This window comes from Ochotona curzoniae, unplaced genomic scaffold, assembly GCF_017591425.1.
Source record: "Ochotona curzoniae isolate NIBS_2020 unplaced genomic scaffold, NIBS_Ocur_1.0 contig_48, whole genome shotgun sequence".
NCBI lineage: Eukaryota > Metazoa > Chordata > Mammalia > Lagomorpha > Ochotonidae > Ochotona > Ochotona curzoniae.
The window spans coordinates 2329512-2342132 of NW_024466391.1; the positions used below are offsets into that span (position 1 = coordinate 2329512).

The window sequence follows — 12621 nt, forward strand, 5'->3', positions numbered from 1 at the left end:
CACCAACCCCTCCCCTGTTGAGTGCAGGCCTAGCACACCCTGACTGCCCATCCCCCATCGGGGCACAATGACCACCTGGCAGGCGCTATCAGCCAGAAGATATGAGGGTCCAGACTGTGCAGGGTCTACAGTCACCCCACATGAGCCCAAGGCAGCCTGAGGTGGTGGGGGGAAAACCACAGCCCCTCTGGCTACAGCAGGATTGGGGGAGGGGCACGGGGTCAGAGCCACCAAACCACCTGACCCCCAACCTCACACCCGGCTCTTTGCACAGCCAAGCCACAACACCGCATCCTGGGAGCCTGGGCATGCTGCCTGGGATCCACCCCTGCCTTTCCCTGGGCAGAGCCTGGCTGGCCAGCTGGCCACTCCTCCCAACCCTCCCGTGTCCTCCCCAGCTGGGAGCACTGGGGCAAAGCTGACTCCAAGTCCCAGACGGGCAGGGCCTGCAGGCACAGAGGCTGAGGGACCTCGGCCAGCAGGCCAGCCAGCACACAGGGCCCGGACCAGCTGCAGACATGGTCAGAGCAGGACCCTGGCTGACTGGGGTGCCCTCGGCATGCCCCACCAATGCGCAGACCCCCAACCTCCCTGGGCGCAGTCTCCCCTCCCAGCCACCCCTGTACTCTGCCAGCACCCGCTGACCTTTCCTTGAAAAAAGGAAAAAAAAAAAAAAAAAAAAAAGCTCTTTAAAGCAAAAGCAAAACAAACGCAGTCGGCTACTTTTAAAATCCCGGCTATTCAGGGCGGGCACGCCTCCGGGACAGCGGCCAGGGCTGCCTCGGGTCAGGCCGGACCTCGGAGAGGACTGGAGACAGGCTGTGCTCCCGTGACCCCTGCCTGGGAGGGCCAGCTCAGGGCTGTGCAGCCTCGACTGTCCCTTCCTGCCCAGGCCTGGGGCTCGGGGCCAGATCAACAGACCACATGTGGACCAGCGGCACGCTCCTGAGGGCTCTGGGAAACAGGTGCCACCTGGCATGGTGAGGGACAATCCAGCTGGGCTGGGACTGGCACCACAATGAGAACCCGGAGCTGGGCAGGGTCCTCAGAGGCTCTGTGCGGCAGCCTCAAGGACCAGGGAACGGGCACGCAGTCTCGGAGCTGGACCCAGACAACAGGGAACGGGCATGGGCTAGCTGCTGGGCAGCCTCGGGGCTGGACCCCAACAACCAGGAAACAGATACAGGCTGGCTCACATGCAGGTGCAGGCCTGGTACTGGTGCAGTGCCGGTTCTGGTGAGTGACCGCGCCCATCCGGCAATGTGACTCAGCAGCCCAGTTCTGACTCAGCGCTGGCCTGCAGCAAGGAAGCCCAGCGCCAGCACCCAGTGCCAGCACCCAGCGCCAGCCGGGGTCCCAGGCCATGCCAACCGGAGGCAGGAAGCCCTGCCTCACTCTGGGCATCCGGGCCAGCACCCTTGGACCCACGCCCTGACCCCTCCAGTGCCCAGACCAGGACGTCAGCCAGTCCGAGTGTGCCCTCCCCCTGGCAGGCACCCCATATGGAAACGCTGCTCACCCCACTGCGGGGAGCAGGGACAGTCTGGCCCGGGACAGGACTGGGGCGACTGTCCATCCAGGTCCACAACTGGGCCAGCCCAGTGCTGGGAGGTCATGGACAGCCTGGTTGGCTCAAGCCCAGGTGTGTGGGGGCCTCCCAGGACATACGTACAAGCCCAGCTTGACGGGACAGAGCAGGACTCCCGGCCCCCCACGAGCTCAGGTCAGACCAGTCACTCGGCCAAGGCCACAGGAAGCACCGTTTATCCAAGGGGACCCCACGGCCGAAACCCAAACAGTTTAGTCTCAGCTGTGCCGTGCGTGCTGGGAAAGCCAGCAAAGGACGAGTTTGTTTAAAAATCTGATGAAAAGGAAGGCTCCAGGGGGTCTGGGAAGGTCAGGTCCACGTGTCCAGAGTGAGCAAGGAGGCATAAGACTCTGCCTGGGCCAGCTGGGGCTGCCCAGACCCAGCCCAAGGACCCCCACCCTGGAGCCTAGCCCTGCACCGGTGCCCGACGCTGGACCCCATAACCACAGCCCTGCCAGGTGCACTTTCTGCCTCTGGCCCAGGCAGCCTCACTGACCTCCCTGGGGTCCTGGCCACACAGCCAAGCACCCAGCAGGATGCAGGGAGCCATGCCAGAGGCTCCTGGGGGGCTGACCCTGCACCCATCTGATGCTTCCTGCCCCTAGTTACAAGGAAGTATGAAGCCACAGGCTTAGAGTGGCCAGACCCCCCTCCCTGGTGACCACACAGGATCCCAGCACTAGGTCACTCCATACTGGCACCATCCCTCCACCAACACCCGGGAAGGCACAGATGACCCCTCCCTCCCCAGGTAACCCTCAGCCTGGCACCTCCAGGCTCAGCCTGGCACACACTCCTGGCCTGCACTCAGCAGCCCCCACCTGCTCCTGCCCCAAGGGAGAAGGAAGCCAGGGCCTTCCTGCAGGAAGGAACACTCCTCATCCCAGGAGGGTGCTGACGGCCCGGATCTGGGGGGCAGCTGACGATAGCACCCTTCAGGAGACCAGAGGGACACCATGGGGGTGGTATGTGGCACCTGTGGCAGAAGCCAGGGCGCCCAGCCTGGCAGGGCAGGGAGTGCCCCAGGCCTGGGGTCTGTGTGCAGCTCTGACCAGCAAGTCCACTCCCAAGCTCTCAAAGCTCCCAGAGGACCCCAGAAGCGCGATGCTGAAAGCCAGAGCCGCTGAGCCCCCTGCGTGCTCCCTAGCCCTGGCCGAGGGCCCCACCACAGGCCGCCGGGTGTGAGGCTCTCAGTGACACACAGGAAACCCCGCAGTGCCCGCTACCCCCTCCCGGGCATCCGCTTAGAACAAAGGCTTGGCCGCCTGTGGCATGGGAGGGCTGGGCCCGTTCAGCCACACCTCACTTCCTGATGTGGGCCCAGCCACGCCCCAGGACCAGGCATCCCAGGACCAGCGCCCCAGGGCCAGCACCCCAGAGCAGCGCCCCAGGACCAGCGTCCCAGGACCAGCGCCCCAGAGGCTGCCCTACCCCAGTGGGAGAACCTCAGAAGGCCGTGCACATCATGTCCCCAGCTCGCACCCTGCCCAGGGCACCACCCTGGATCTCAGGCAGACGAGGGGACCTCGAGCATGCAGCACCCTTGGCATAGGGCAGTGGGAGGAGGGGGCTACAGAGTCAGCTGGGCACCCCTTCCTCACAGACCCAGGGGCACTGAGAGCCTCATTCTTATCCAGGAAGAAGCTGGACCAGTGTGTGCCCCAGGCCCGGCAACTGCCAGGCTCACTCCCAGTGCTGACACACGAGGGGTCCTGGCATTGGGGCGTCTGAACGCCGGCCCCCCGTCATCTCCTTTCAGTCAACAGGGCACTGTGCCCAGGCAGACTGGCCCCACCCCCAGTAGGCCTTGCCCCATGGAGGAGAGTCAGGGAAGAGCCCAGGCAGATGGGAGCTCCAGGGTCCCTCTGGGTTCCCAGGGGCAGAGCAGGGGGGTGGCTGGGGGAGGGAGGGCAGCCCAGATATGATGGAAAACGGCAAGACCAGGGGTAAGGCCCCTCCATCCCACCCTCCCCACATGGGGACATGGGTCTCAGGTCTCCTGGGTATCCCAGGCCACCTGCAGGACTCAAGCCTCTCCCCTACACGAGCTGCCAAAACCCATGGGTCACAGCCCAGGATGACAGGGAACTGGATGAGAGGCCTGGACGGCAGAGCAGGCCACAGCCCCGGAGCTCAGGCTAGCAGCTCCAATCTCAGCCTCTCCCACCTGCCCCACCCCCAAGCAGCACGGCCAGCCCATTCCACAGGCCAGGTCCTCAAGGCCAGGCACCTGCCCAGGAGGCATGCTGGAGGCCCAGACCTGTCTTGGGGAGTCCCAGGTCTGCCTTGGGGAACCCTCATCTCTCGGAGGTCCTACTCTGCACCTGCCCAGGCTCATAGGCCCAACGGGGCAGCAGCCAGACGCATCCAGCAGCCAGACGCATCCGGGGCACAGGTATCTTAGGAATGTCCACTTCCACGTAGGCCTCCTACATTCCTGGGGCCACTCCCACAGCCGCCAGGAATTCCTGAGTAAGCGCGGGCACCCCCAGCCCAGCTCTTCCCCCAGGGACCTCTGAGAGCACCTCAGGGGATGGGTCTGAAGAGCTGGCCCAGCACCCACTGCCTCACCCCGCCCGCTCTCCCCAGGGGGGCTGTACCTGGCCCAGGTCCAGAGTAATGTTGACTTCGTTGAACTCCAGGCCGCGGGACAGGGGCGGGCTCTGCCACCAGCGCTCCGTGCCGTCAATGGCATTGCTGGCTGGGTGAGCCTTGTTGCTGTTAGCTGCCATGCAGATGTCACAGTACTGGCCCTGTGGGGAGATGGCCAGGTGGCCAGCAGGCTCATGTGCCCACTGCCCCTCTACAGTGACCTCCTGTCCCAAGGGCACTCGAGGTACCCTGACATGGGCCCCCAGACACTCGAGTGCCCACGAACCATGAGTCCACAGCACAGGGCAGGAAGGGGGGGATGAGCGAGCAGAGGGTCTCTCCAGCGGGGTGGAGGGTCAGTGCGGCCCCCATGGCAGGGCAAGGCTCAGGGAAAACACCCCAGGACTTGCCGGGGGAACAGGCATGTGTGCAGTGTTGCTGAGCCCTGGGTTGGGGCCAAGTCACGGCCACAGCTGAGCCTCGGTGTCCACGTCCATAGGGTGGGCTATGCTTGCACCTGCATGGGCCTGGCCCCACACGGATTAGGCCCAGCCACCTGCTAGGGCCCCTGCCCTGGGAGGGGGTGCAGGAAGCTCCTGCAGGGTCCTGGCCTGGGTCCCTGGCAGGAGAGGGGCGGCGCCTGGCCCTGGCTGCCCGCCCAGCCCCCACCCCAAGGAAACCAGACCGGCTGGCCCTGCACACAAGGCAGGCCCAGGAGACCTGGCCCTGGGGAGGTTCAGGCTGACAGCCAGGAGCACCCCCTCGAAGCCTCCTGGGGGCCCGCCTGGCCAAGCAGGAGGAGGAAGTGGGTGGGAGGAGTGGAGATCCCCGCTCCTACAGGCACGCATTGCGTGTCCCTGCCTGTCCCTGCCTGTGGAGGGGGCTCCCCTCCCCGACCCAGCGGGAGGACACAAAGGAACAAAGCTGGCTTCAGGTGGGCCCCACGACTCCTGGGGCAGCTCACACCCCAGAGCCCGCCAGCCTTGCATTGCCATCCCTCAGCTCAGTTTGGAACCCACCCTGAGGGGAGCAGGACCCTGGGCTCTGCACCACCCAAGGTGCCGGCCCACGCCACCCACTGGGGCCAGGACCACCCACCTAGGGCACCTGCTCCCACAGCTGTGTCCCAAAGCTCTCCAGAGCAGCCACAAAGGGCCTGGAGCGATGGGGACCCCCTGAGAGGTGGTTCCACCCAGGCCCCAGCCTGCAGGAATAGTGGCCCTGAACCCAATCCTGCGGTGGGAGGGGGTGACTGGCTGGGGAGGACAGGCGGCTGGGCAGGGCCTCCTGGGAAGGCTGCCTGCAGCCCAGGCCCCTCCGGGGACGGGGGACAGCAGGAGGTACTCCCCATCCCAGGCAGCAGGTGCTCAGCCCTGCTGGGGGACGCAGCAACAGGTAGTCCCCCTGGAAGCCATTACAAGGGCCCCCACCCCACCCCGCCACTCCCACCCCGGGAGGGCAGCCTCACTAGTCCCAGGAGGCAAAGGGTCCTGCAGGAAAAGGGTTGGAAACCTTGAGGGCACTGCCCACTGCTGGGCTAGCTCAGGGACCCCCTGAGGCCAGGACACGCTGCTGCACCTGCCCACTCTTCATTGGCACAGGCACTGGAAGCTGCTGCGAGCTCTGGGCCACCCCGTCCCAGGGCCCAAGTACTGGCGGACACCACCGCTCCCCAGGACCACCCCCACCACGAAGGCCTGAGCAGGGCAGGAGCCAGGAGTGCCCTGGCTACACTGCAAGCTTTGTCCCGTCCACCTCGGCCAGGGAGCAGGAAGCCTCCGGCTGAGAAGCAGTGAGCCCAGGAAGGGCTGCAGAGGGAGGCGGGGCGGCCGAAGCCTCTGCTGGAGGACGGGGTAGAAGCACCCCCCAAGGGATGCACGGCCAGCAGGTGCCCAGTTCCTAGCAGAGTCTGCCCCTCACCCTTTCCCCAGCTATTCCCCGTCCCCAGCCTCAGCTCCTGGAAGGTGGGGGAAGGTCCCTGGAGATCTCAGCTCAGGTTACAGGTCCTCAGGACTCTCCCAAGGCCGGGATGGGGGGTGGGGATGGCGCCTAGCGCCAGCTAAGAGACTCCCACCAGCCCAGCTCTTCCATCGGGGTCACGTGGAAGGTGGGACCACCTACCCAAGCCCCCAGCAGGCTCAGAGCTGGGGAGGGTCTCCCCTGGAGACTCTCCGGGTACTAAAGCCACAACTTCCAGCACCTGCTGGCCACAGGCCACGGGTCGCGTGCTCCCATCCTCAGATCTCCCCAACCTGGTGTAAGTGGAGGGAGTCCCACCAGTCCCCAGACCCCTCCTGGAAAGCCCAGATGCCGCGAGGGGCGCCGCCTCTCCCAGGCCACGTCCGAGACCGGCAGGTTCCAGCCGGTCCCCGGGGAATGCGGAGGCGTCCGCCCCCACCCCATAGGCAGCCTGCGCCCAGGCCAAGTCCCGCCCTAACCGGGATCCCGGACTCGGGGCGCTCGCGGTTGGCCACCTACCCCGCGCGAGCGTCCCGGTGCCCGAGGAGCACGGCGTCCGTCTCCCTCAGGGACGCGCGGGACTGACGGGGGTCCGACAAAGTCCCCCGGAAGATAAAAGTCAGGGTCCGGACCCGAGGGCGCTACCTGGATTCCTCCCGCCGCGGCAATCCCGCCGGAGCCGGGCTGAGTTCCGGGCCCGCGCCCACGACCCCCACCCCGCGCTCACCTGGATGGTCTGGTTGGGGTCCCCGCCGGCCACGGGTCCCCCCACCAGCTTGCAGTAAAGGTCCTCGGTGGGGCGCGGGGGGCCGTGCGCCGGCGTCTCCTCGCCGCAGGTCGCGGACGCGGTGATGCGGGCGCCCTCGGCCAGGTTGAAGTAAGGCGGGTGCAGGCTGAAGTCGCCGCCCGCGGCGTCCCGCGCCCACGCCGCGCCCAGCAGCGCCAGCCCCGCCAGCAGCAGCGGCGCGGGGCCCTTGCAGCCGCCCAGGGGCCGTGCGCCCCGCGCGCAGCGCCGCGCGCCGCGCCACGCCATCTTCCCGGCTCCAGGGACGCGAGCGCAGCGGGAGCCCCGCGGGTCTGCGGCGCCGAGGCCGGCCGGCTCGCCCCGCCCGCGGACGTCAGGCCCCGCCCCGGCCCGGCCGGGCGCCCGAGCCCCGCACCCCGTGAGGGGGAGGGGCGGCCGGAGGCGCTTAACCCTTCGGACCCCGGCCAGCGGGACTCCCGGAAGGCGCACCTGCTGGCGCCGGGCCAAGCCGTGGGTGCGCACGGCCGCGGCGCCTCCCCAGAGCCTGAATGGGGGCTCCCACGCGCTCACCCTGCGCCCCTCATTACTGCCCTAGCCCCTGTGACCTCCTGGGGACCCAGCGCTCCCCACATCCCGCCGGCGTGCGCTGGCCAACGTGCTCGCCCCCCAAGTGTGCGAATAGGTGCGGGGGCTGCCCCGGAGGGAGCGCAGCCTGGCCCGGTGTTGCCTGGTCACCCTCAGCTCTGACTGGCTGCTGCCGCCCCAGCCGGGCTGGAGAACCCTCAAATGGGGGAATGGGGCCGCAGCGACTGGAGCCAGGGCCCTGCCGGGGCTCTCCTCAACCAGCAGCAGTGTGCCAGCTGTGGCCCAGAGCACCTGCTCCCTTGCCGGGGCGCGATCCACCAGGGGCACCTGCTGGCCCATGCTGAGGTCCACTGCAGCCCCTGGCCAGCCGCTCACAGACCTGGAGGCCCAGGTTATGCTCTTGGTGGCTGTGGCCCCTGAATCTGATCTCTGTGGCTCTAACTCCAAACCAGTCCGTGTCAGTGGAGTTGAGCCTGGCTGCCAGTTATATGCTGGTGGGATGAGCGTCTTGCCGAGCCCCCTGACCGGCAGGCAGAGTTCTGTGGGCAGCCAGCAGCCTCGGACCACTTCTGCCGGTGGCCCCTGAATCTGGGGGAGGTGGGACCCTTTCTCTCAGCAGTTAGGAACTGTCCCCAGTGCATTGTGATCTGTGGCCACTTGTCCCCGCTGGGGTTGGAGCCCTTGGCAGGGGCTCACAGTTGAAGGAGCCTGCCCCAGGTGGGCAGAGACCTGAGGAAGCCCAGCTGGGCCAGTAGCATGTCCGGAGATGGGCCCAGGTGGCGGCTGGGAACTCCTCCCACACCGCCTCTACCCTGCCAGCTCCCCGGCTACCTTGGAGGAGGCAGGCGGAGCCCTCTCAGCCACTCAAGGCACCCTGGGTGCAGGCCGGAGTGAGTATGTGTGTGTGTGCAGTGGCCTGGGAAATGAGCTGACTCAGGGAGGGTTAATCCAAGGCCTGCTGCTTCCCGACAGGCCCACAGCTGCCCCCAGAGCAACTGGCTGTGGGTAAAGCACATGGCAGCTGGAGAGGTGCCGCCCAACCCATGCCAGCGGGTGCTCATGGCCACAAGGGCAGCTGGGCCGAGAGCGGGAGCTGGGAACTGGTCGCAGGTGCCGGGACGCCCCCCACACACACCTATTCACACTTATAGGCGCTTCTGGGCCCCGTCTCCTCCACAGACCGGGGAGCTCCTGGGAGTGGGGGCTGGAATGTGTGTCCTCTGTCCACAAGCTCTCAAGGACAGCCCGGCCCCTGGAGTCCCTCCCCACCCAGGCCCAGGGTGACAGGAAGGGTCAGGTGCATATGCCCTCAAGGGGCTCTGGGAGGTCCTGTCCCTTACCTGAGCCGCTGGGCCCCCCACTGCATGATCCCTGGAGCACCCCCACTCCCCTTGGTCCAGCAACCTTGGCAGCTCCAGGAAGCAGCTGCTCTGAGGACACAGGCCGCTGGCTCTGGTGCCACCGTCACCGCAGGTGGCAGCAGGGCTGTGTGGGGCCTTGCCAGGCTGCAGACCCCGGCTGCAGCCTGGGGAGGACTGCCAGGTGGAAGGCGCTGGTCTCCTGCTGGGCCAGCAGAAAGGAGAGGGATGCTGGGAGCACAGATGCCCTCCCTCCCAGGGCCTGTTCCTGGGCAGGGAAGCTAGGGCAGGCGCTAGGACTGGCACTGGGGGCCAGCTCCATCCTCCAACCAAAGGACACAGGATGAGAAGGTGACCACTGAAGCTCGGGGCCTCTGTCAGCCACCACTGGGCCAGCAGCCTTTGATGGTACCTACTGTGACAAGAGCCAGCCCAGAGCCTGGGAGCTGGGGCGGGGTGTCTGGGGCAGGGCAGGCTTGGGGGCCATGAGGGCTCCAGGAGGGGCAAACAGGACGCCCCAGAGCACAGCAGTGAGGCTCCAGCCTTCAGCAGGTCCTCCCCTGCCGGGGTCAGGGGCCAGGCAGGACTGTCAGCCTCAGGAGGATCTGGAGTGAGGGTGCTTCTCCCAGTCTGGCCCCAGAACAGGTGCAGGAGCCAGCAGTGCTGAGGTGAGAGTGTTGCCAGTGTGATGGCCAGGAGGCCACGGCCCAGGGCAGATGTCTCCCTGGCTGGATGATATTGGGGTGCCTGTCTGGAATGGCCAGGTCGCCAGCGGCTGTCCTTGGACCCCTGCCTGGCATTGGGCCTTGCTCTGCCAGGAGGTGCTTTCCACAGCCCACCCAGGGAGTCCCTGCTCCTAAGTCAGACCCCCAACCCTGCAGCCCAGAATGGTCCCTGGGAGCCGTGTCCCTCCAGTACCCCTCTAACCCTTCCCACCTTCCTCCTCCCTTCCCTTGGGACTTGGACCTTGCTCCCTAGGCGGCCTGGGTCTGGGCACACCCTCCCCCTCCAAGGCCCTGGAGTTCTCTCCTGGCCTAATTTCTTGGATGCCTTTGTCCGTAAATTAACCCGGCCTGCCTGGCTGACATCAGGTGCCCAGGGAGTTTGAAGTTGGGGAGCAGAGAGGGGCTCTGGCAGACCACAAAACTACTTGCAGCTTGGGGAGCAGATGGGAAGGGGTCCCTGGTGACTGGAAGGAGCCCCCTACTGCTGTGGCCAGATAACTTGGGCAGCCACTTCCTGGCCTGAAGGAGAAGCCGCCTCCCTCCTGAGCAGGGGGTACAGGGGGCAAAGGTTAAATCAGAGAGAAAGATGTCCTTGTGGGGGCACAGCGTGCACAGGGCTCTCGCCTGACTAGCGCCATGGACCCAGCCCTGGCCGGAGGGGTAGGCAGTGGACACGTCCAGGCCTCTGGGCTGGAGCTCCGGGCTGCCCAGCCAGGCTTAAGAACCCTAAACCTCAGGCCAGCACAAGACCCCCCCGTCACGGCACCACCTCCCTCGAGGGGACTCTGTCAGGGCCCTTGCCAGGGACTTGGGGTTGGGGGTGTGCTGCCCGGTATGCCAGACCTGTGGGGGAGGGGAAGGGAGCAGGATCCCTGGCCCACAGGGACAGCTCTGATTTAACCTTTGCCCCTGCCCCCTGCCCCCGGCCACAGATGGGCAGCTCAGAGGCCCCCCAGGCACCCTGTACCCCCTAGCCCGTGGGCTGGCTTGCAGGCCGCCACCCAGGCCCCTCCCCCGCCCCAGCCTGGCCAGGCTCTGGTTGCCATGGGGGCGGGGCAGGGGCCAGGGCTGTGAGCTCCTCCAGGAGGTGCCCGCGGCTGGCCTTATATGGCCAGGCGGCCTGGAGCCCAGAGGAATGTTATCCCCTGGGAAGAGCCAGGGCAGAGCCAGAGCTGGGTGGGACCTGGGCCAGCGTCCCTGTGCGGTATCCCCAAAGCCCTGGGAACTGGCTCGCAGACCCTCTGGGCAGCCATGGGACACACGCCTGGGGACCCCATGAGGCGTTGTGAGCCTGGACCCCACCCCCGCCCAGCTTTCTCTGTCCTGTCACCCATTTGGGACCACTCACTCCCTCTGTGCCCCCCACCACCTGCTGCAGTCCCTGCCTCCCCATCACTGGCCTGGGAGCTCCGGCATCTCCCTGGGCCGTGGGGGTCAGAAACACAGTAGCCACAAAGGGCTACTTCCTGCCCCTGGCTGGGGTCACCCCAACCTGTGCGTCTCCTGGCACCACGCCCTTGTCCCCCTCCGTGCACCTGCCCCCATGCCGTGAGCTCAAGTGGATGGACAGCTGGCCTCTGCAGGTGGGCTCGTGGTGGCCACTGGAAATCCCTCTTTCTGAGGGTGTCGAGGCCCTGGGGAGGAGGGACACGTCTGCGGGGCCAGGCTGGGCCCCCTGTGGCTGAGCCCCTCAGTGGGACAGATGAGGGGCCTGGGCAGCGGCCGCCACATCCTCCTGGGGCTAAGGCAAGACCAGCGGGGCCTGCAGGCTAGCAGGATGGCCACCCTGCCCCTGAGAAACTCAACTCTGGGCCCCGCCCCCAGCCCTGAGTGGGGCCAGCTGTCACTGGCCAAGGCAGCAGGGATCGCTCCAGAATGGACGGACGCCAGGCTGGGACAGCTGTGCCGAGGGTCGTGCAGCCGCATTGGCTGGCTCGGCCGAAGCAGCTGTGTGATGCCCAGCTGCAGACCCAAGGCCTTCCGGTCGTTATTCAGGGAGCCCCAAAGCTAGCCTGCGCCCCCAGCGCCATTTCCTCAGCTGGCTCGGCCCTGCATCCCCCTGACCAGTGACTCTCCCCAGCTGTAGGGCATCTTCCTCCGTTAGCATTCCGTTTGGGCCAGGTTCAGGCTGACTCAGCTGGTGCTGGTCCGCATTGTCCAGAGAGCCCAGCTGGGCACCTCCGACACCAGGGAAGCCTCTCTTGGTGTGGCTGGCCCCTCTGCCCTGGCGCTTGCCGCTCACAGAGCCCGAGCTGGGAGGCCCAGCCCACAGTTCTCCACGCGGAGCCTGCAAGGTCGGGACTCTGCGGCCACTGCTGCGGCTGGAGCAGCCACTGTCAAGCCTCTGGCCCAGCTTCTCCCCGCCTGGGCATCCTGGCCTGGAGATGGAGACAGACAGGACGGCGGTCACCTGAGGGCCACAACATGAGCAGGTCAGAACCCGGGCACTAGGACGGTGGTGGCCAGGTCCTTGTGACTGCAGGCAGGCGGGCAGCTGCCTGGACGCCAGTCTGACATGTGAGAAGTGTATGGGGTTGGGAAGACCCCATAGCCCCACCGCTGCCTACACCCGAAGAGTATGAATATATCTCCCCCAAACTGGGTCGCCAGCTCTCACCCCAGTGCCCAGGCAGCGGGCAGGAATGGGGGGATGTGGGAGTCTCTCTCAGACACCACCCTGCCAGCCTGTGGCTGGGGTGAGTGAGTGGTGCCGCTGATGGGGGAGGGCACAGGCAGGGCGGAGTCTGGCAGGTGGGAACAGCGGGGGTTCTGGGGGCCCAGGTGCCTGCCCAGTGCCAGCTGGGCCCGGCCTCCTGCAGAGAAACATGGGCTGGGGTAGGGCTCCAGTAAAACCAAAGCTGTGACACAAGAGTGACTCGGTCTGGAGCAGGACACGCGTGGGGGAGGGGGGCGCCTTCCTCCTGCTTGGGCTGCACTCCCCTGGGTTACCGTGGGGGCTGCCTCCTGCCCGGTGCCCAGGTGGCTTGGCCAGGGCATTGCCTGCGAGGGCAAGGCGTCCATTGCTTCTCCTCAGGAGAGTGGGGTTTGAGTCTGGGTGGAGGGGGAAGG

The 12621-nt window shown here is 66.7% G+C and overlaps 1 protein-coding gene across 1 annotated transcript in view; it reads right to left on the reverse strand.

The window, feature by feature from the left end:
* Positions 1-8835, reverse strand: part of LAMA5 (laminin subunit alpha 5) — a 35021-nt gene extending 26186 nt beyond the window's left edge. The window contains exons 1-3 of the mRNA XM_040988176.1: positions 8810-8835; positions 6867-7428; positions 4189-4341 (exon numbers count right to left, since the gene is read on the reverse strand). Coding sequence (XP_040844110.1) covers positions 4189-4341; positions 6867-7428; positions 8810-8835 — 741 coding nt within the window. The remainder of the gene's footprint in view (positions 1-4188; positions 4342-6866; positions 7429-8809) is intronic.
* Between the last annotated feature and the right edge of the window lie 3786 nt (positions 8836-12621).